This window comes from Lepidothrix coronata, unplaced genomic scaffold, assembly GCF_001604755.1.
Source record: "Lepidothrix coronata isolate B3197 unplaced genomic scaffold, Lepidothrix_coronata-1.0 Scaffold44, whole genome shotgun sequence".
Lineage (NCBI taxonomy): Eukaryota > Metazoa > Chordata > Aves > Passeriformes > Pipridae > Lepidothrix > Lepidothrix coronata.
Window position 1 is genome coordinate 2262069 of NW_016690224.1, and position 19547 is coordinate 2281615.

General features: G+C 45.8%; 1 protein-coding gene across 9 annotated transcripts in view; it reads left to right on the forward strand.

Annotated features, from left to right (window-relative positions):
- KIAA1671 (KIAA1671 ortholog) overlaps positions 1-19547 on the forward strand; it is a 71132-nt gene that overhangs the window by 44416 nt on the left and 7169 nt on the right. For 7 of the 9 annotated variants that reach the window (XM_017814310.1, XM_017814312.1, XM_017814309.1 and 4 more), the window contains one exon: positions 16686-16804. In XM_017814310.1, the coding sequence (XP_017669799.1) occupies positions 16686-16804 (119 nt within the window). Of the gene's footprint in view, positions 1-3270; positions 4833-12047; positions 12279-16685; positions 16805-19547 lie in introns of those variants that run through there. The other 2 variants (XM_017814315.1, XM_017814317.1) reach the window with 2 other exon arrangements.

Consider the following 19547-nt stretch of genomic DNA (forward strand, 5'->3'; position numbering starts at 1 on the left):
AGGGACAAACTCAGAGCCCCGAGGGGGGACTGGAGCTGCCGTGGTCCTCACAAGGACTCAGTCATGCTGTTTGCACGTGGGGTGATGCCTCCCAGAAAACCATTCAGAAATGCATGAATTATTGCTAATTGCCAACTGAAGCGGGATGAGATGGAAGAAACTCATCATGAGAGTGAATTTCTGACTGAGGGTCCCACAAGGGAAGAGGAGAGATGTTGTTTTCACTGTTAGTTCAAATTAAGATTGCTCATCCTTCTATTCCAGCTCCTGTGCTGATAAAGCGTCATTTAGGGACCCAGCTGAGGTGAAAATTAATCCCAAGTGTTCTCTTGGTGGGTCTTCGGCTGGATTTCCTTCCCTATTCATGCACGTTGGTGCTGCTGGAAGGGAGGTGGTGATGGGGGGCCTGGTGGGCTGGAAGGACTCACCCCTGTCGTGAGGCTGCGAGTTCCACCTGCCCCTCCTGGGGTGTCTGTTCCATGTGTGCTACGTGCAGTCCTGCCTTAAAATGACCTTCCAATCCTATCTAGTCATTAACATAATTATACCTATTTGAGAGCAGGTACAGCTCAAAAGGAGCTGAAAGAAGCTTTTGGAAAATATTATGTAACCATGGAATTTTGTTTTCTACTGAATGAGGGGGGGGAAATAAGGATTGTTACTTCTTTGTGCAGGGTTGTGTTTTTGAGCTGTAGGTGGAATGGCTGTTCATAATGGAAGCATCCAGCGATGTTTGAATAACGAGGTCCCATTTGTACCGAGGTAATTAGTCATGCAGTTTGGGTAGCAGTGTGTGCGCTCTGTTTTCTGGAGCTGCAGATCCCTGACAGACCCAGGGTGGCTGCAGGGTGAGATAATCACTAGGATTTGTCAAGGGCAGAAGATTGTTTTGTGCTGTTCTTGTTCAGGAACAAACCCTCACTCAGCCAGGACTGCTGGGCTGAAGGGCTGGGGGACAGTCAGAGAACATCTGTGTGGGGTGAGCGATGTTCCGTAGGCTGATGGGTATGAAAAGATGTGGAATCACCAGAGAAGAACTAAATAGAAACCGTGTGTAACTCACATGCTGTTGTTGAATTAAAATACAGTTTTGAGCTTTTGCCAGCTGGGAAGTTTGCGTGGAGCGTTATGGAGTAACAGGACAAGGAAGAATGGTTTTAAACTGAAAGAGAGCAGGTTTAGATGAGATGTTGGGAAGAAATTCCTCCCTGTGAGGGTGGTGAGGCCCTGGCACAGGTTGTCCAGAGAAGCTGTGGCTGCCCCATCCCTGGAAGTGTCCGAGGCCAGGTTGGATGGGGCTTGGAGCAACTTAGGATAGTGGAAGGTGTCCCTGCCCATGGCCCTCACAAGGAAAGGGACCATAAAGCTCATGTTGTTCCACTTCCCTGACATTTCAGCTGAAGTGATGGAAAAATCTCCAACCATTTGAATTTGATGGTGAAGGCACATCTGATATTTTTGCCATGATGTTAATTGAGGTGTAAATCTAAGCAGTAATTTAAGTGCTGAGGATACTTCAATACCCAGCAGTGTGTTCACGTGGTGCCAGAAGATCCTAAATTTAGTATTGCAGATAGATTCAAATCAGCAGTTTTACAATCTTCTAAGGACAAAAATGGTAAATTTGGTATAACTTCTCTTTTCAGGGGAGATGTAATAAAAAAGTGGAATATATTCTGTAGTGGCTTTTCAGATCCTTCAAGTCACGTGCCGTGTGAGAAGTTCTTGCAGTGAGCTATAGGAACACTGTGTTCTGTGCATCCTGGGTGGAATCTGACCGTGCCTCTCCCTCTGTTTGCCCCAGGCAATATTCCAGAAGGGGCTTAAATTTCGGTTCTGCTCTGCCCATCCTGGTGAGCTGAAGGAGCTGCTGACTAACTCACATGGCAGCTACAGTCAGAGCCCTCTGGCTGCTGTTTCAGGGGGCTCCCAGATCAGACAGAGCCTGAAATCCTCTGGAATGGCAAAGCCCCCTTCCCTGCACTGCAGCAGGCATGGAGCTGCACTTGCAAAACTCAGATGTTTGAAATATCAAGCTTAGATTAAACAGCATAAAAATGTGCACTAAGTCCTAAATTTCAGCCTTGGCTGCAGGATCCCCATCGTTCATGAAGCGTTATCTGTAACACTGGGAGATAAATTTAATTTTTTTTCTATTTCTTTACAAATCTAAGAAACACCCAGCTCTTGGGGCATCTGATCAAAAGGATCTCTTTTCATTTCCTTACAAAAATAACCCTGCAGGTCTTTAAAGGAAGAGCTGTGTGTGAGGGGACGAAGGTTTTCTCTGTTGGTTGGATTCTCTTTTATCATTAATGAGTTTTATTAGGCTGCAAATTTGAGAATGTTCAAAACAGTTATATTCAGAAATGAGATGTATGTTAGAAAATGCTACATTTTGTCACTGAAGTTTTTCTTGGAGGCAAGTTACAGGTTGGTGAAGTTGAGCTCTTAAAACCAGGGCTCAAAAAGCAAGGCACCCAATTTCCTCTGAGCATCTCGGGCTTGTTTGTGTCTGCAGGGCACATTTCTGATATAACAAAACATTGTGAAAGAACCATTGCATCAAATAATATCTAGAAATTATCTGTTCCATTAAATCTACCCCTGGACAGTTCAGAGGAGCAGAGGATGATGTAAGACCATGGTACTTTGTATGGCAAATGAAGCAACAGCCACAAAAACCCCTTGAATAAACAAGAGAGGAGCAGCTTCCAACATGCCTGTCTTGCCTCTCTCCTCTCGGCCCTGAACTAGTCACAGCTTGACTTTAGACTTTTAAATCTAAACATATGTCATTGACTGGAATCCATAGCTTTTATTTCTCCAGTCCTCCCAAGTGGGCTGTTCCCAGGAATTCCATGGCTGGTGACACCTGACTGCTTGCTGTTACCTGCTTTTATCCATGGGGTACTCTTATTACCCCCAATCATTTTGGGCTTTGTGGTACTGACCTGGTGGTCTCCCAGCAGCTGAGGAGGGAGCAGAGTTGGGGGATGACAGGGAGCCCTTCTTCACAACAGGGAACAGTGTAGGAAAGTGGAAAAAACCTGCTTCCAATGGTCAGACCTGTTCAGCTTTGGTGTGAACCTCTGACTTAATCATTATCCTGTGCTGATCCTGTGCTGTGTCCTGTTTGAGCCCATGAATGGCACAATAAACCAGGTACAGGTGCTGTACCATCGAGCAGCAGGAGTGGGGTGTAGGTTTGACCACATCCCAGTGGGAACCTGCTGGTGTTGGTGTGAGACATTCCCTGGCAAAGCTGTGCTCCCCGAGAAGGGTTAAAATCAGGGAGTACACGTGACATATGCAAACTATGAATCATTCCAATAGATCTGTGCAACTCCTGCCTGCTCCGGAGCCAGCAGATGCTGTTCCCTGCGTTGCCATGGTAACCCTGCCTGTACTATAATAAAGCCCAACCCAGATCCTTTCCTTGGGCAGACCTCTGCGGCTGGTCACCTCCTCATTGTTTCCTCTCTGGAGCAGAGGCGAGGCAGGGACGGAGAGGAGGGGTCGGGCTACCAGAGGCAGCGTCTCCTGCTTGTAACCTCATGTGCCTTAGTCAGGAGCGCTCGGAGCATGGCAAAACCCTGGGAGGGAGACAGGCTCCAAACAGCTGTGCATCCAGCAGCTCCTTCCCAGAGCCTCTCCAGGGTGTGTAAGGAGAGGAGCCGGCTCTGAGGCGTGGGGACAGTTTGTGCTGCTGGTCCATCGCTGGCCCTCGGCTGGGATCCCCTGGGAGCAGAGGAGCTGATGTCATCCAGAAGCTCTTTTGGCAGGCTCTGAGCACCGGCGAGTCCCGGGTCCCATCAGGAAGGCACCAGGCTGGACACGGCTCCCCTTCAGCCTCCTGGGCTTTGCTCCGCATTTCTGGGAGGGAACATCTTGAGAATGGTTCCTGAGACGGGAAGGCTGGTGAGGAGGGGATTCTGCTGCTGCTGACACCTTCCCGCAGAGTTTTTTTTTTGGGAGAAAAGGATTTGGATTTACTGTTCAGAAGATCTAATCGTTTTGCTGCTAAATGGATTGTATAGGAGCACCAGAACTTTGGTCAATATACTGTCACCTGCCGAGCTGCCGAGCCGGGAGAATCAGATTCTTTTTATCCTTCTGATATTTACAGCAAAACAAAAACTTGACTTAAAAAGGGAGTTGCTTTTCCTGCTCTGAAATGAGATGTTAGGAGCCTAATTCTGTGCTTGCAGATGGACTCATTTCAAGTGACTGTGTCAGGATTTAAACCTTGATTTCACTCTTTAACACGGCTGAATTAAACATATTTTGATGGAACTCTGGAAATCTGATTGTAAGTAGGAAAAGTCTTTTTATTTTTTCCTACTTGACAAATACCAATCTCCAACCTCACATATTTAGTTATTTAATTTCAGGAATATGCTGAGGGTGATAGTGCAGTGCTGTTTACCTTAGCCGAAAATATTTTATACGTGGAATCACTCTTTTGCAAAATAAATCAGGGTTGTTAAGGAGAATATATTTTAATTGCTACTGAATATTGATTTCTCATCTCTGCTGGAGAAAAAATGGATTACCTTGGAGACAAACTGACAGTGGCACAAACTCACATGACCCAGTGGATGGGTACAGTGCGGAGATCCTTGCAGGAAGCACTAAATTTAGTCACTACTGCGGTGGCTCATGAGCGGAGTAGCGGGGAAGGTGGCAGCAGGACTCCCTTCAAGAGAACCTCTTCCTTCAGGCACTTTGCATCCCGGAGCAGAGAGTCCTTCCGAAGGTTTTCAGTGCGGAGTCAGCAGAGGTTTTCCTCTTTGAGGAAGAGGCAGCCCAGTTCAGAGCCACCCGAGCTTGTAAGCGATGCACCTTTTTGAGACCCTCAAGGGAGAGAGTACAATGCAAAACCTTGGGTTTGTTGCAGCATTTTATCTCATAACAAAACCTACCTCTTGTCTGCTTTTCCATCTAAAAATAGCCCCCAAAACACTTCCACGTAGTGCTGTCTGTCTGTTCCCAGCTGATTTCTTCCTGCAGCGCAGGTAGATATTTTCATTTGCCAGGGAATCGAGGTTTGGGGAATGGGGAAAATGTGGTTTATCTTTGAAGCAACACAATAAGGTAGAACAAGTACTAGTGTAAAACTGGGAAGTTAGACTGGTGTCTGGCAGTTCCCCAGCACAGGCCAGCATGGCTTTGGATGTGCTTTAGTGTTTGTGATTTTCTAGTAAAAACGCCTGAAGCTAAATCAGTTAAAGAGTTAAGTGCTGCCACTCTGCAGTTAAGGTAAATGATCATTTTTCTCTTCTTTTATTGAAAAAGAGGTGTTTTTCTCAGTGTACTTGCTACTTTGTCATGAAGTGATATGATCAGTGTGACTTGTGAAGGCTGTGGTGGGGCAGAGACAGGGTGTAATTCCTGGGAGCAAAGCAAGGATGAAGAGCTCTTGGTTCCTTATGGCCATGTGCCACACTGAGCCCTCTTTAAATTCCTTTCCTAGTCTCCAGGTTATTTTCAGGAAGGATAGTCTGTATTACATAGCATGGCAAGGTGGTGGAGGAGAGGCCACTTGGGAGAGGGAAACCCTTTCCTAGGGGCTGGGCTGGGACTGCCATTATTGACACCCCCAATTGTAGTTCTGGCACATTCTGCAAAGCTGCAGTGGTTTGCGGTTATAGTGGGTAAAAGGGAAATAAATCTGGTTTATTCTGTTTTATTTCATGGAGAGGAGCTGAAACTGGTGATTTCAGTTGTGCCTGAAACTGGTGATTTAAGCCCAACTCTTGAACTATGGAAACTGGGTGACTATAGCTGAGTTGTGTGGAATGGGGCCCCAAGCCTTGGTGCCAGGGTGTGGTAAATCCTGAACTTTCTGAAGTGGCTAAAATGTTTTTGTTTCCTTTTTAAATTATTAAATAAAACAGTTACTCATTGTAAAGTGTAAATATACTGAGTTCTGCTGTGGCCTCCCAGGGTTTGCTCACGGACCGAGTGCAGGTGATGCCGCATTCCTGGGGCAGGTGTGGCGTTTGCATATGGGCTGTTTCCAGTCCTTGTATCAGCTCTGGTTAGAGCATTTCTGTCCCAGCTTGCTATCCATGTCCTGTCTGGCTGGACTGGGTAAGAAAATACTGTCAAGTAAGCACAAAAGAATGAAGAGGAAAATATTTGGTAACCAGTGTTACAGTGTTAGCATGGTATAGTTCTCTGGACTTTTTTTTTTTAAGCTGGTGTTTTAGATTTGTTGGATTCATCAGAATGAAAAACTCATTTAAAAGAAGGCTGAAAAATGGGAATGTGAAACCTGCAGAGGACAAATGTCCTGCTGTCTTACACGGGACTGCTTACGGAGCAGAAATCAGGAGGCACGGGGTGACCTTTTCTCTTAAGTCACTGGTGACAGCGCTGGAGCTGCTGTTCCTCTGTTTCAGCAGGAATTTTGCTTGTGCTTGGCTTTATGTGTGAATTTGGTTTCACTTGGGCTCAAACTTGAGATCTCAGATCTCGTGAGTTTGTCTTTGGTGCCGTTGCGTCTGCGGCGAAGGACTGTTGAATACGGACCTTGAGCTCTTTTATCTGATTGGAACGGGGTCCTGGTCGTAGTCCTTGGAACTGCTGACATTTTGCTACAGAACAACTATGGAGTTAGTATGAAGTGTGTAATTCATCATAACCTGACTTATTTACTGCCCTAGGGTGCACTGTAGAGTAGTTACTCGGTGCTGGTACTTCAGCGATGGAGTTTTGAAACCAGGAGCTTGTGAGGGCCAGTGGCCTCCAGCTCCTGTCTCTGCTGGCACTGGTGGCTGCTGGTGGAGAACTTGGCATTGTACAAGGCCGAGAAACCTGTCCAAACTCAAGTCAGGGTTTAGATAGTGTGAGTAAACTTCTTCAACTTCAGATCTGGGAACCTGTAGCTGAACTTGCAGAATTTTTTACTTTTCAGTGAGACCTTTCAAATGGAAGTTGATTTTTCTCTCAGACATCTTTATTGAGGCTATTTTCCACTTTTCATCTCATGTCATCAGCTCAGTGTCTTTGTTGTAAGAGGAGCAGAGGTACAACCATTAAACATGATCTCTGATTTAATCAGGGTGGCATCAGTCTCGGTTCTATTATAGGTGTGAGATCTGGTTTCACAGCCAGAACTGTTTTAGATCTCGGGGTTTGTTGCCATACAATTAGACCAGGGCAGTTCTTTGATGCCCTTGGTTCCCCTTACACTGCCAAAAAAGCAATGGAAAACCTCAGAGGGGTTTCACATTCTTTGGGAGAAGATTTGGAATTAGAACAGGAAAGATGAATTCTGAGGCTGCTCAGACTGGAAGTGGTTGATGTGTTTTACCTGAGTTGCTCCAATTTGTGCTAAAAATAACACCAAAGTGCATTAAATAGTGGTTCCTCTTGGTGTACTGGGCAGTTGATGAAAATGGTGTTTTCATTCAAACTTGATCTGGCAGAATCAAAGTTATTTGGTTTGGACTCACTTTTTAATATAATTCCAAAATAAAGATGGAAGTGGAGTGGTTTGTTCACTACCTGTGTTCCAGATGTGCTGGGAGGGAACTTCCCAGGGTTTTTCTTGCATCCTACAGCCCTTTCCCTGTCACCCTCTCTGCTAGAGGCTGAAATTCCCATCCTATTTTTTGTTAATCTTTTGTTAATCTTTAGAAAGGTGTTCCTTTCTAAACCAGCATAAGCTTGTGAAGGCAGCTTGTTCCTTGGAAAAGCTGGTGAACTATGACTTTTCCCACAGAGTAGGATCTCTCTCTAGTGTGTAGGAGCAGGTGAGTGCCCTCGTTTGACTTACACGCCTACACAGCACCTCTCTTGCTTTTCAGAGAGCTTTGATCTGCAGTGCCTGCTCTGATTCTACTCAAGGTCTGTCTGTCCTTTGTGGTGAACATCCTCGAACAAACGATGTGTAAAAACAAATTACTACAGGTTGGCACTTTGAATCTGAACTTGGAATAGGTACAGACCCTACAAAAAGTAGTTACTGAATTGTTTTGGCTTAACATTCAACAAAGGCACAATGAATTGTTCTCCAAAATGTTTTTTGGTGCCATCAGTGAATGGAATTTTATCTTTAAACTTTAAACTCCCAGGGAGCTTTTGGGGTAGGGGGAAGCAAGTTTGCAGCCAGCGGGCTTTAAAAATGAGTTGTTTGTCTTGTTTGGGGGTGGGGGGAGGAGTGAAGCTGTTTGGTTTAATTAATGAAGATACAAGAGCCAGTGCTGAAACAGTTCCTGCTTTTTCATTCTTAATAACTTCTCTTTGGTTTAACAGGCCATGAACGTAGCTGGCGGATAAATCTGGGCCAGAAACCCATAGTGATGGGCATTTGGTGGCTGCCTTTGTTGCTCTCTCGTTATTTTGACAGGAATAATCACTTAAATTACGTTACTCTGTGATTTCACTTAGACTGGCTGCAAGGAGTTGATTTTTACCACGTTTTTAAAGCATAAGAAAATAACATAAATAGATTTACAGCTGGTATTTTGTGCTCATCCATCTTGCTGCTTTGTTCCTCTTAAAGCTCTGATAACTTTAAGGGGGAAATAAATTGTATTACAGAAAAACTTCACTGAACACAAGTCTTAGAATCCCAGAATCCCAGGATGGTTTGAATTGGAAGGGACCTTAAAAATTATCCAGTCCCACCCCCTTCCATGGGAAGGGACACCTTCCACTAGACCAGGTTGCTCCAAGCCCCATCCAGCCTGGCCTTGGACACTTCGAGGGATGGGGCAACCACAGCTTCTCTGGGCAACCTGTGCCAGGGCCTCTCCACCCTCACAGTCTCCTTATCCTGGCAGTCCATTTATTTTGAAATTCACTAATATTGTGGTAGTTTCAGGAAACACTCCTGGTGTTTCACAGGAGGGAGGGTGACTGTGTGTATTTTGACTGCTGTCTGCTAAAACATCCTCTAAGCTGTGAGAGATGTGTGTTGGAACGAGCAGTGCAGCCTTTAAAGGCTGCATGTTTGTTATTCCCTTGTTGTCAGGAAATTCTATCACTTTCTGTACATCTTTAATTCCAGGCTTTAAGCTAAAGAACACTTTTTCCCAGAAATGTTTGTTTGAAGTTTAACTCGTGTCTTATGTGGAGAGATGTTAACTGTGCAGAAGAGCTGTGAGATGCAGCATTTCTAGTGGGAGGTGTTGATTTCAAGTGTGCAGCTTTTCAAAAAAAAGCAAATATATTCCCTCCTTGGCATCCCAGTATGAAACTGCCTTGTTCTGTCTTGTGCCTCCTGCAATGTTGAAGTCGAGGGATCCTGTTCAGTGCTCAGTGCCAGCTTTTATTAGCACTGATGGGAGTTGATATGGCCTGGGGAGAGTGTGGATTCCAATGTGTCAGAGGTGGGACAGCACCGTGCTGCTCAGGCTCTTCCTGACAGAGCCTCCAGCTCCATCCTGCTGCCTTGGGTGTCTTGGGGGTTCGTTTCTTATCAGCTTCACTGCCTGAGGCTGAAAAGGAAATTTAATCTGTTGATCTAGGAGGGGTTTTAAAGATGTTCCCAGCTATTTCTTTTGCTCTGCTCTGGTGTTCTGCGTTCCCACCTCTCAGAGGAAGTGCTGTCATGGCTCGCTCAGCCCCAGCAAGGTTTATATTTAGAATTTAGGTCTCGTCTGCATTTTGCACATCGAGTCAACCTCTGCTCTATCTTCAGCCTTGCAGTGAACCACATGACGTGAGCATGGTGAGTGTTCTCAGCGAGGCAGAGCAGCTCTATTTTCAGGGTATAAAAAATTACTAACTCTCAAGTGTCTTTGAAATTCTCAATGGAGCGAGGAGGTAACTGCATCACGAGTCACCCCAGGAGCAGGGAGCTGATGCCATTCCATGATGGTAACCAGATCCCTGGCAAAACCAACTTCATTTGCACTAATTCGATGACATTCTTCATTTTAGCTAGAGTCGGTGCCAGGCAGACTTTGAGTCTTCCTTTTGTGCTGCAGCCTGTGCCAGGGCCTCACCACCTTCACAAGGAAGAATTTCATCCCAATATCTAATCTAAACCTGCCCTCTGCCAGTTTAAAGTCATTCCCCCCCATGCCCTTGTCCAAAGTCCCTCTCCAGCTCTCTTCAATTCCCTTTAGGCACTGGAAGAGGCTCTAAGGTCTCCCTGGAGTCTTCTCTTCTCCCAGCTGAACACCCCCAGCTCTCCCAGCCTGTCTCCAGAGCAGAGTGGCTCCAGCCCTTGGAGCACCTCTGTGGCCTCCTCTGGACTTGCTCCAGTAGCTCCATGTCCTTGCACTTCCTGGCAGTGATTTCCTGTGACTCCTTTGTCACTGGATGTGCACTGAGTGCTGATGTGGGGAGGAGCGTCCCCATCAGCTCTGCTCTAACCCATGTGTCATATCATTTGTGACACAGTTTGGGTGTTTTGATCAAGATGAAGATATTTTTGCTGTAGCATAAGACACGTGCACATTTCCAAGGGATATATGTGAAAGACGTGGATTTTGTTTTGTTTCAATTCAGTGCTGAAGCAAAGGGGTTTGGTTCTCAGATCAAGGCTGGCTCCCTGTCAGCAAGGCCATGGCCCTGGAGGTAATAAGGCTGCTGTGGGAGCAGCCTGGGGCTTTCCAAAGGAGATAGCTGAGCTAACGGTGTCATGGGATAGAGCAACTTGGGAAGACCTCGGGCCTCTTCCCTCCAGGACAGCGGGGTCCCAGCTGGTCACTCTCACTCCTGGCATTTGCTCCCCAGGTTAGGGCTGAAGGAACGTCAGCATATTCCTGATTTCTGCTGGCATACATCTGCTTTTCTGGGATTTTTGCCGTGCCTTTCCAGGGAGAAGGGGTTGGGATTCAGGCCTGCGCCTCAAACTGGGAAGCAATAAAAAGGTGGAGAATTAAACCAGTCACCCTCTAAAAACAACCCGTGTTTCATAAGGGAAATGCTGTCAGCTTTTAGCTGGGATGTAATTGGTGGCTGAGTATCATATCCCTGTGGAAGAGGCAGGGAAAACACATATGGAGAGGCGGCCCTGGGTTGCATAGCAACAGGGAGGATGTTGGGGCTGATGGCATTTCTGAGTTGTTTGGCACTCTGGGACTGGTACTACTTCACTGCCCATGGGAGAGGAGAACATCCATTATTTAAAGGATTTTTGAGCAGAGCAGCGTAGCTCCTTAGGATCTAAGAGTGCTAAATATGTCGTGTGAGTGCTTCCAGACACAGGGGCCATGCCTGTGTTTCCCCAGGTGTGTGCTTATGCATCCGGCAGTGGCACCAACTCCAGTTCTCCACAGTAAACTGGCTTGTCATCCTCAACCCAGGAGGCACCAGGGCAGTGGGATCACAGAATGGTTTAGGTGGGGAGGGACCTTAAAGCTCATCTTGTTCCACCCCCTGCCATGGGAAGGGACACCTTCCACTATCCCAGGTTGCTTCAAGCCCCATCCAACCTGGCAGCCACGGCTTCTCTGGGCACCCTGTGCCAGGGCCTCACCACCCTCACAGGGAAGAATTTCTTCCCAATATCCCATCTAGCCCTGCCTTCTGGCAGTGGGAAGCCATTACCCTTTGTCCTGTCACTCCAGGCCCTTGTCCAAAGTCCCTCTCCAGTCTCTTGGAGCCCGTTCAGGTACTGAAAGGCTGCACTAAGGTCACCCCAGAGCCTTCTCTTCCCCAGGCTTAACAACTCCACCTTTCCTCACAGCAGAGGTGCTCCCTCCCTCTGATCATCTTCATGACCTCCTCTGGACTCACTCCAACAGGTTGATGTCCTCCTTTTGCTGGTGACCCCAGAGCTGGACACAGTACAGAGGGATGTTCCTCCTGAGCAGACACCAAGGTTGCTCACTGCTGTCTCCTTACCTGGTCACAGTGACCTGTATTGTATGGAAAGACCTGGAGGTTCTGAGATTGATTAATTCAGTTAATTTTGTCCCTGCTCTTGGACCTGGGGCATCATCTCCGATGATGGTGGAGTCCCTTGGTGTGAGGACACTGTGCTGGATGGGGTGTTGGGGCGGGCTGAGGAGTTGTCCCACGTGGCTCTGCCCGCTGTGGAGCCAGCGCTGGAGGTCTTTAACTTTCCTCATCCGTGAGGTCAGAGAGAAGCTGTTCAATTCCTGGAACTGTTTATCTGTGGCTGCAGCGTTGGAGGGTGGGGGCAGAAGGTGCTGCCCCAGCCTGGGACATTCCCTGAGGCATTTACTCCTTTCAGCAACTAATTTAAACCTGGAGTTGGTCCATCTCCTCACCTGATTGCCAGGAACTAACGGGAAGGTTGGGAGGGAGCCATGACTTACTCCTTGTGGGCAGCGCTCGTTCGCCGGATAGTGAGTATGGATGGAAATTCTGGGATGCTGATTCCATGGAGTCAGACTTTCCCCTTACTGTTTTGGCATTTGGGTGCTTCCAAAGAAAAATCTATGGGCTGTGACCCGTAGACCCTCTTAGTGTGGTGGGTTTTTGGTGTTGGTTGGTGTCAATATGATGTTATGTCCTGATAATTCTGTTAGTAGTCCAAAATGTATGGTTTACCTTCTATTAATAGTTCTTGGAATAATCGTAGAATAATTCGGATTATAAAGGGTTATGAAGGTCATGGAGCCCAGCATCCTGGTCAAAGCAGAGACAACTGTGAAATAATAAAATACAATATTAATAGAATACAAAATTAATAGAATAGATAGTATTTTGCCATCCTCCTGACAGTCTGCAGGGGAACAGTTGTGATGGTTTTCTGGATTTGTAAGGACTTGTAAGCTGTGCTTAAATGCAGTGTCACACTTAAGGGGCAATTTGACCAAATCTCTGACTTCTTTGATTAAAAAAAAGAGAGAGAAAATGAAAAAAAAAAAAAAAAGGCACTTTTCAAGAAATAAGCCCAGTTTTTTCTCTGAGTTCTGTATTAACAAGGCAGATGGTCGAAACTTCCTTCCATTGTGCAGTTCCTCCTCATATCCAGTCTATGCCAGTGGATTTTAGCTTTGAACATTCGCACTCAAGCTGTGGGCTGTCACTTCCCCTGGCTGATGTCTCAGGCTCCTTTGCAAACAAAGATATTTTTGAAACTGTCTGTGCAGCTTCTGACTCATGAGATCTCTCCGAGCTGGTGTTCCTCCTATGCCAGGTCTTTATTTCACATTAGTGCGGGAGGGCTTTTCACAAAAACGTCTCCGCTCACTCAGAGTTACGGGTAATTTTTGGGCCGGTAGAACCAATATTGTGTGTGCATCATTTTCAGGAACTGGAAATTGCAGGAGTAATCAGCCCTGGACTATAGCCAAGCCCAGTTTAATTCCAAGGGAGGACTGAAAAAGGCATAATCATAATGTCTCATTTTAGAAGAAGAACCAGAGGCAAAGCAGGACACAGCTCAGCTGCTTTATTTTATATGAAAATTAAGTCAATTTTTTCCTGCTCCTAGCGTAAGAATTGGGAATTTAAAAGATCAAAGCTCAAGGAATTACAGCATTTGAAACTTGGATCGAGTGTGGTATTTATTTGGGGAGATTTTTCTGTCATTATAAATAAGAAAATTCCTAATTTGGGCTTATCTTCTGGCTCTAAAAAGACACTAGACCCCTCTTTTTACTGTCCTTTCCTTTGAAATGTCTGACTTTACTGTATCCTGAATATTTTGTTTATGGAGGAAATGGCTGTACCTGGCCTGGCTTCATGTGTTGATCACCTTGAGTTGTTCTGGAGCGTGGTGAAAATGACATAAAAGAGATCTTTGAAAGAAAAGCTAAAACTCATCATTCTTTGCTTGTTAATAATCACCTTCTGGAGAGGATAATTTTTAGGGTTTGTTTTTGCTCAGCACACCCCTCTCCTCCGAGCTTCACAGGCTATAAATTGCTTTCCTGCGCCGCCCTCCGTGCCCTCAGCCAACACCTCCTCCACAAGCTGGGGAGAGGATCAGCTCCTCTTCCCGCTCCTTATTTCTGTGCTTGGTACCTACAGAATGGTTATGTTTTCCAATTAATCATTTAAAGTATGTGTTGAAAGGGACTGTCAGGGAAAGACACCGTCGTCTTGAAATAAGTAGCTTCCTCCGGAAGCAAAACGCAGTAGCAATACCGAATATAACAAAGTCTCTGGAATCTAGAGAATGCCAGATCTCTTGGAATTTGGAGGGGTTTATTCCTCGTGTTTAGACTTTCTGTTTGTTTCATTGAATTTAATCTCACAATGTCTTCAGAAGCGGTAATGTTAGTTCTTTTTCAGGCTTGTTTTGGGTTTAGCATAGAGAATAACGCTGTTAATTGTGTCGTGTTGGCTGTAAAACGGCATCTCAAAGTTCAAGTATCTATTAACATCAAGTCAAGCGTTGCCTGAAACTGAGGAATATGTGCAGATCAGTTTGTCTGCAGCGTAAGATGTTATTAAGAATTATTAAGCCCTCACATGAGCCATGTATTTGCATCTGCACTTCTTCCCCGTGGCTGCCACGCCGGCATTATCAGGGCTGGCCACGCGTCTCCTTCCAGCCACCACGGCCAGATAACACAGCGCTGCATAAACAAGGCCTCCCCAGTGCAACGGGACAGAAGTTGCTTTTCTGCTGCTCCCATTCTTGTTTCTAAGGTTTTTAGACTGTTTTCTAGCTGGAAACAACATGATTGCAGTAAAACAGTCTATGCCACGCGTGGAGTAATGACCCTTAGTCATAGCTGGCGGAAAATACCCTGTACAAATTGATTACAAGAACGGGGCAACTTGTAATGTGAGATAGGGATTGGAAAAAAAAAATTCCTAATGAGTTTCAGGTTGGAAAAAAACCCCTGAACAAGCGTGGACAGTGGGGGAAGGGAGTGAGAAGAACGATTGGCATTTGTTAGTGCCTTTCCTAGAAGTACATCCACCTGCCAAGGGTGCTGTGGCTACCAGGTGAGAGCAGAAGGCCGAGCCCAGGGGTGTTAGTGGAGTCCCTGGAGCAAATCACAGGATCGGGAAGTTACCGAGGGAATTTGTGGAAGCGAAAACCCGAGCCAAGCAGGAAGAAATGCCGTGTGGTTTCTAGGGAGTACCAGACTATTTCTCTTGTTGGAAGCAGCATGTGCCTGGCTTGTGGTTGGAATCTTGTACCTGGCATGGACTGGGAAATGTGAGAACTCAATTTGTCTCTGGGTGTACATGTATTTATTTATCTATCTATATATATATGATAGGTTTGACTCAATGATCTTAGAAGTCTTTTCCAACCTTAACGGTCCTATGATTCTATAAACTGTTAGAATCACTGCCAGTGAATCCTGGGGCTGCAGGAACATCTGGAATGAAAAGCAGGAAACATCTGTTCTGTGTAACTCCCAAACTTGAGCCCCAGTTTTGCTTGAGTATCACAAACTGGGAATTTAACTTTGTCCGGTCATGGTGTATGGTGGTAGTTGGAGTAAATGGTGGAGCCTTTTGTGGTTTGTTTCTCTCTGCATTAAAAGAGACACTTTGGCAGCAGCAGAGAGTGCGATAGGGCTGGAGAGTTGCTGTGGCCCCTGGGAAATAAGAACTGGTTATGAGAGGTGGAAGTGTTGAGGGACTTCTTTAGCAGCCAAGTATCAGCATTGGTGAATTATCCTTAATGTTTTTGTAGTCTTAAGGCAGCATTCTTTAGGTGTATAAAGTGAAGAAAACATGCATCTCTTTTTTTCTCAAAAATATGAAGGAATTCTCTATATTAAATATGGGATTTCTTAATGTTATTGCTACTTTGTGTGTGCTTCCTGAACATAACTAGATGTGTTGGTAGTTTCCACAAATATGTTCTGCTAGGTGGGTCTGAGGTAGAGGGGTTTACAAAGAGAGAAAAATCCTTGAATTTTCCCAAGGGCAGGTGGAAAAACCATGTAATCTGCTGTCAGATAAAATCTTGATAAGCAAAGCTGATTTGGAGCTGAAAGCCATGTTTGTATTTGTTCAGGGTAACGAAGGTGAAAGGGACCAACAGTTAATTATGTGTTCACAGTGTAGAATTTCAGGACTCAAACCTCAGTGTGTAACTCAGCACAACTGCAAAGCAAAGGTGCAGCAGGGCTTTATTGACATTGCTCTGCTGCAAATTTGGGGTGCCAGCACTGACCCACTTCTCTCCCCAGAAAGGAAAGGGCCTGGGATCCACTCTTTCCTGCCTATGAAAGCAGAAGATCCATGAAATAAAAACACTCAGGAAGTGAGAGGTCAGAGTAGAACAGAGCAAATCCAGCATGGTCTGTCCTGCGCTGGGTTTGAACGTTGCCTCAGCACACATCAGTTTGTCAAGGGCTTTCTGTGTTATTTATTTATAGGGGCCCTGTGCTTATTTATTTATTTATTCATACTATTTTGAATGTCTTCCAAAGACAGCTGGGAAAAAAATGGGTCCTTTTATTAAACCCGGGAAAAGAGCAGTAGAGTTGATGTTTGCCTTGTGTGCTTGTGAGATGAAATGCCATTCCCAGCAGAATTCCTTGTGCTTGCCTAGGTGCTCTGAGAAATTCTGTGCAATGAGATAAGAGCAATATTAAAGCAGCTTGGAGTTACAGAAACCAGGGAGTCACTTCCAGCCTCTAGAATCCATTATTTGCCCAGGAAAGCAATGCTTATTGTATAGAGAATGTCATTCCGAGTTCACAGCTGTTTTCCAAGTCTAAGTTTATTCCCAGTTTTACCTTAACCAAGTCTAACTAGCAGATTCAAACCCACTGTTGCCAATAAAACCTGTTAATCTCTCAGCCAACTGACGAAATGTTTCGTTGCAGGACCAGCTGAGGCAGTGCTTCTCCAGGCAGGCGCCGGGAGCGAAGGACACGGACACCCTGGTGCAGGAGCCCGACAACCAGTACGGCACCTGGAACGAGCAGCGGCACAGCGGGGACAGGTGAGGGGGATGTGGCCCTCTGCAGGCCTGAGGCTTCTCTTAGCTGAGGAGTGAGAGGAAGTCATAGAATCCCAGAATCCCAGAATGGCCTGGGTCGAAAGGACCTTAAAACTCATCTCATTCCAACCCTCTGCCATGAGACACCTTCCTCTAGACCAGGTTGCTCCAAGCCCTGTCCAACCTGGCCTTGGACACTTTTATGTGTTTTATTTGTTTATATATCTGTTTCTCTCCCACTGGCATTGCCTTAACAGCCATGCTAACAGGTGGGCTGAATGGCAAAATCCCTCTGGAACAGGGCTCTGGGTGCTGGGTGTGGTGACATGGGATGCACCTCTCCGTGTGCTCTGATACACATTGAGGGACTGTGGCCACTTCCAGACTCTGAAGTGTTTCATTGTGGTGAAGTGGAGGATGAAATGGAATATCAGTCGAGTGAAAGATTGTATTGCTGATGCTTTTCTGTTCTTAAAATGATGTAATGAAATAAACCTAGAGCAGCAAAGTGTGAGGTTTTTTATAGTTTACACCTTTTGTGTAAATTATGGCTTGATCTGCCCTGAGCCTGTGTCCTGTCTGCTCAGTGTAGTATGAAAATAGCATTTTACATGGTTTTTAATGCTGTGCTTGTTGAGATCTTATAGCTGACAATAATGTCAATTGTTTGGTGTGTTCTGCAGTTGAGAACTGTGTGTTATAAATATTTTATTGCTTATGAAATGAGGGTAGTTTTCAGCTTGAGGTTCAGCGAGCTGAGTGACGTGCCAACAGTGACAGCCAGGCTGCTGTAAAATTAACTCTGATTTCAGGATGGTACAGACATTTTCTGAGATCAGTTTCCTAACAAAGGTGCTTATCTCAGCTCTGAAGCAGACAGCATTGGAGAGTGATTTCAGTCCATCTATGCTGGTATGAACAGCTCCACCTAAACATTCCAGTGCACTGAAGGATTGAATTCAATCCCCATGTGCGGCAATTTTGTTTCCACCGTAAGAAATGTTTGGGTTTTGCTTTTTTTACAGTGTAATGATGACAGTGTAGAGACTTCTCAGCATTTTGCCACCCCATTGCTCTGCTTTGGCTTGACTTATGGCTCATTGTGGGGGAATTACTCATGTATTAATCAGGCACTCAGAGAGGAATGAGATTAATGTACTTTTAAATAATGGAAATCTTCCTGGAATGTATTGCAAGTGCATTTTGTCTGCAGTGTATTTTTTATGAAGCAGGCAGCCCCTGCCAGGACCAGTGAGATGTTCTCCCCATCCCACCACGGGTGCTATGAGCAGGGCTCTGCCTTTGTTGCCTCCTCCTGGCCTCAGCTTGGGGACAGGAACTTGCAGGAGACGTTGATAATTCAGCTTTCCTGTTTGGCCTGGCTCACTTCCCTCAGAGTTTATCCCTTCCCAGCTGCACACCCGTAGTGTCGTGTCTCGCACGCACCCGCCCCGACAGCGGGGACCCAACGGTGTCACCACCCTGCTGTGCCTGTGCTGTGCAGGGGGAACATCTAGGTTTGGGCATTTCCCGGTGTTTGAGCCATGGAGTGATCATTTTAGGAGTGTTTCATTAATGCACCTGTGAATGAACTCATCTTCATGGAATCACAGTCATTAAGGTTGGAAAAGACCTCCAAGGTCACTGAGTCCAACCTTTGCCCAAATCCCACCATGCCCACGTAACCATATGGCCAAGTGCCACGTCTGCTTGGTTCTTGAACACTTCCAGAGACAGTGTATAGACACCTGTATTAGATGGGAACCTGCAGCTACAGAATACAAAAGGGCATATAAAGGGAGGAATTTCTTCCTGGAAAGGGTGGTCAGGCATCGGAAGGGGCTGCCCAGGGAGGTGGTGGAGTCCCCATCCCTGGAGGTGTCCAAGTAATGACTGGCTGTGGCACTCAGTGGTCTGGGCTGGTTGACAAGGTGGGGATCGGGCACAGGTTGGACCTGATGACCTTGGAGGTCTTTTCCAACCTAAATGATTCTGGGATTTTTGAATGGACATTGTTTCCTGTGTGACACACCAGGCAAACAGTGAGAGCTGCCTTTGGATTCTCACTCTTCAGCAGTATAAAAGCAGGATTCCTTTCCTTTCTGACTCCTAATTTCACATGCTAAAGCAACACATTCTTTATGGCCTCTTAACACTGTCTTGCTAAAACTAATTAAATTTAATTGCAAGTGAAAGTGAGGATCGATCTCAGTTTATTGCCCATTGTGATAACCATCCTGCTGGTTTTCTGTGCTCCACATGAAGGATGATTTTTCAGAGAAGTAAATGCACCTGTGAAACACTTGGGGGCAGCTTATGGATATGCTTATAAACCCTGAAATCTTAATGAAGCAGTAGGAAAAGGTGCATTATACATCTCAGTAATGAGAACTGAAAATGTGTTTTCAATTTCATTTTTTTGAAGGGAATTTCCCCCCTAATTTGCTGTTCAGCTGGAAAGAATCCACTGTGCATGACAGGATTTCGACTCCAGGCATCCTTCCCACTTTTGGGGATGGGCTTTGCCACAGGAATCAGTGTGTAACGGGGGTGTAATTGTGCAGGAACTCCAAAGGAGAATCCATTGGGAAGATTGGTGAATGAGGAACCACCAACCAGTGTAAATTCAGCTGGATTTCTGTCACATCTTCCTCTCAGATATTTTGGTTTGAAAAACCTTAGGGAGTTTTATCAGCTGCAGCCCTGGGATGTAGCAGGGAAGAGGCTTTTTGGAGATGTGCACATC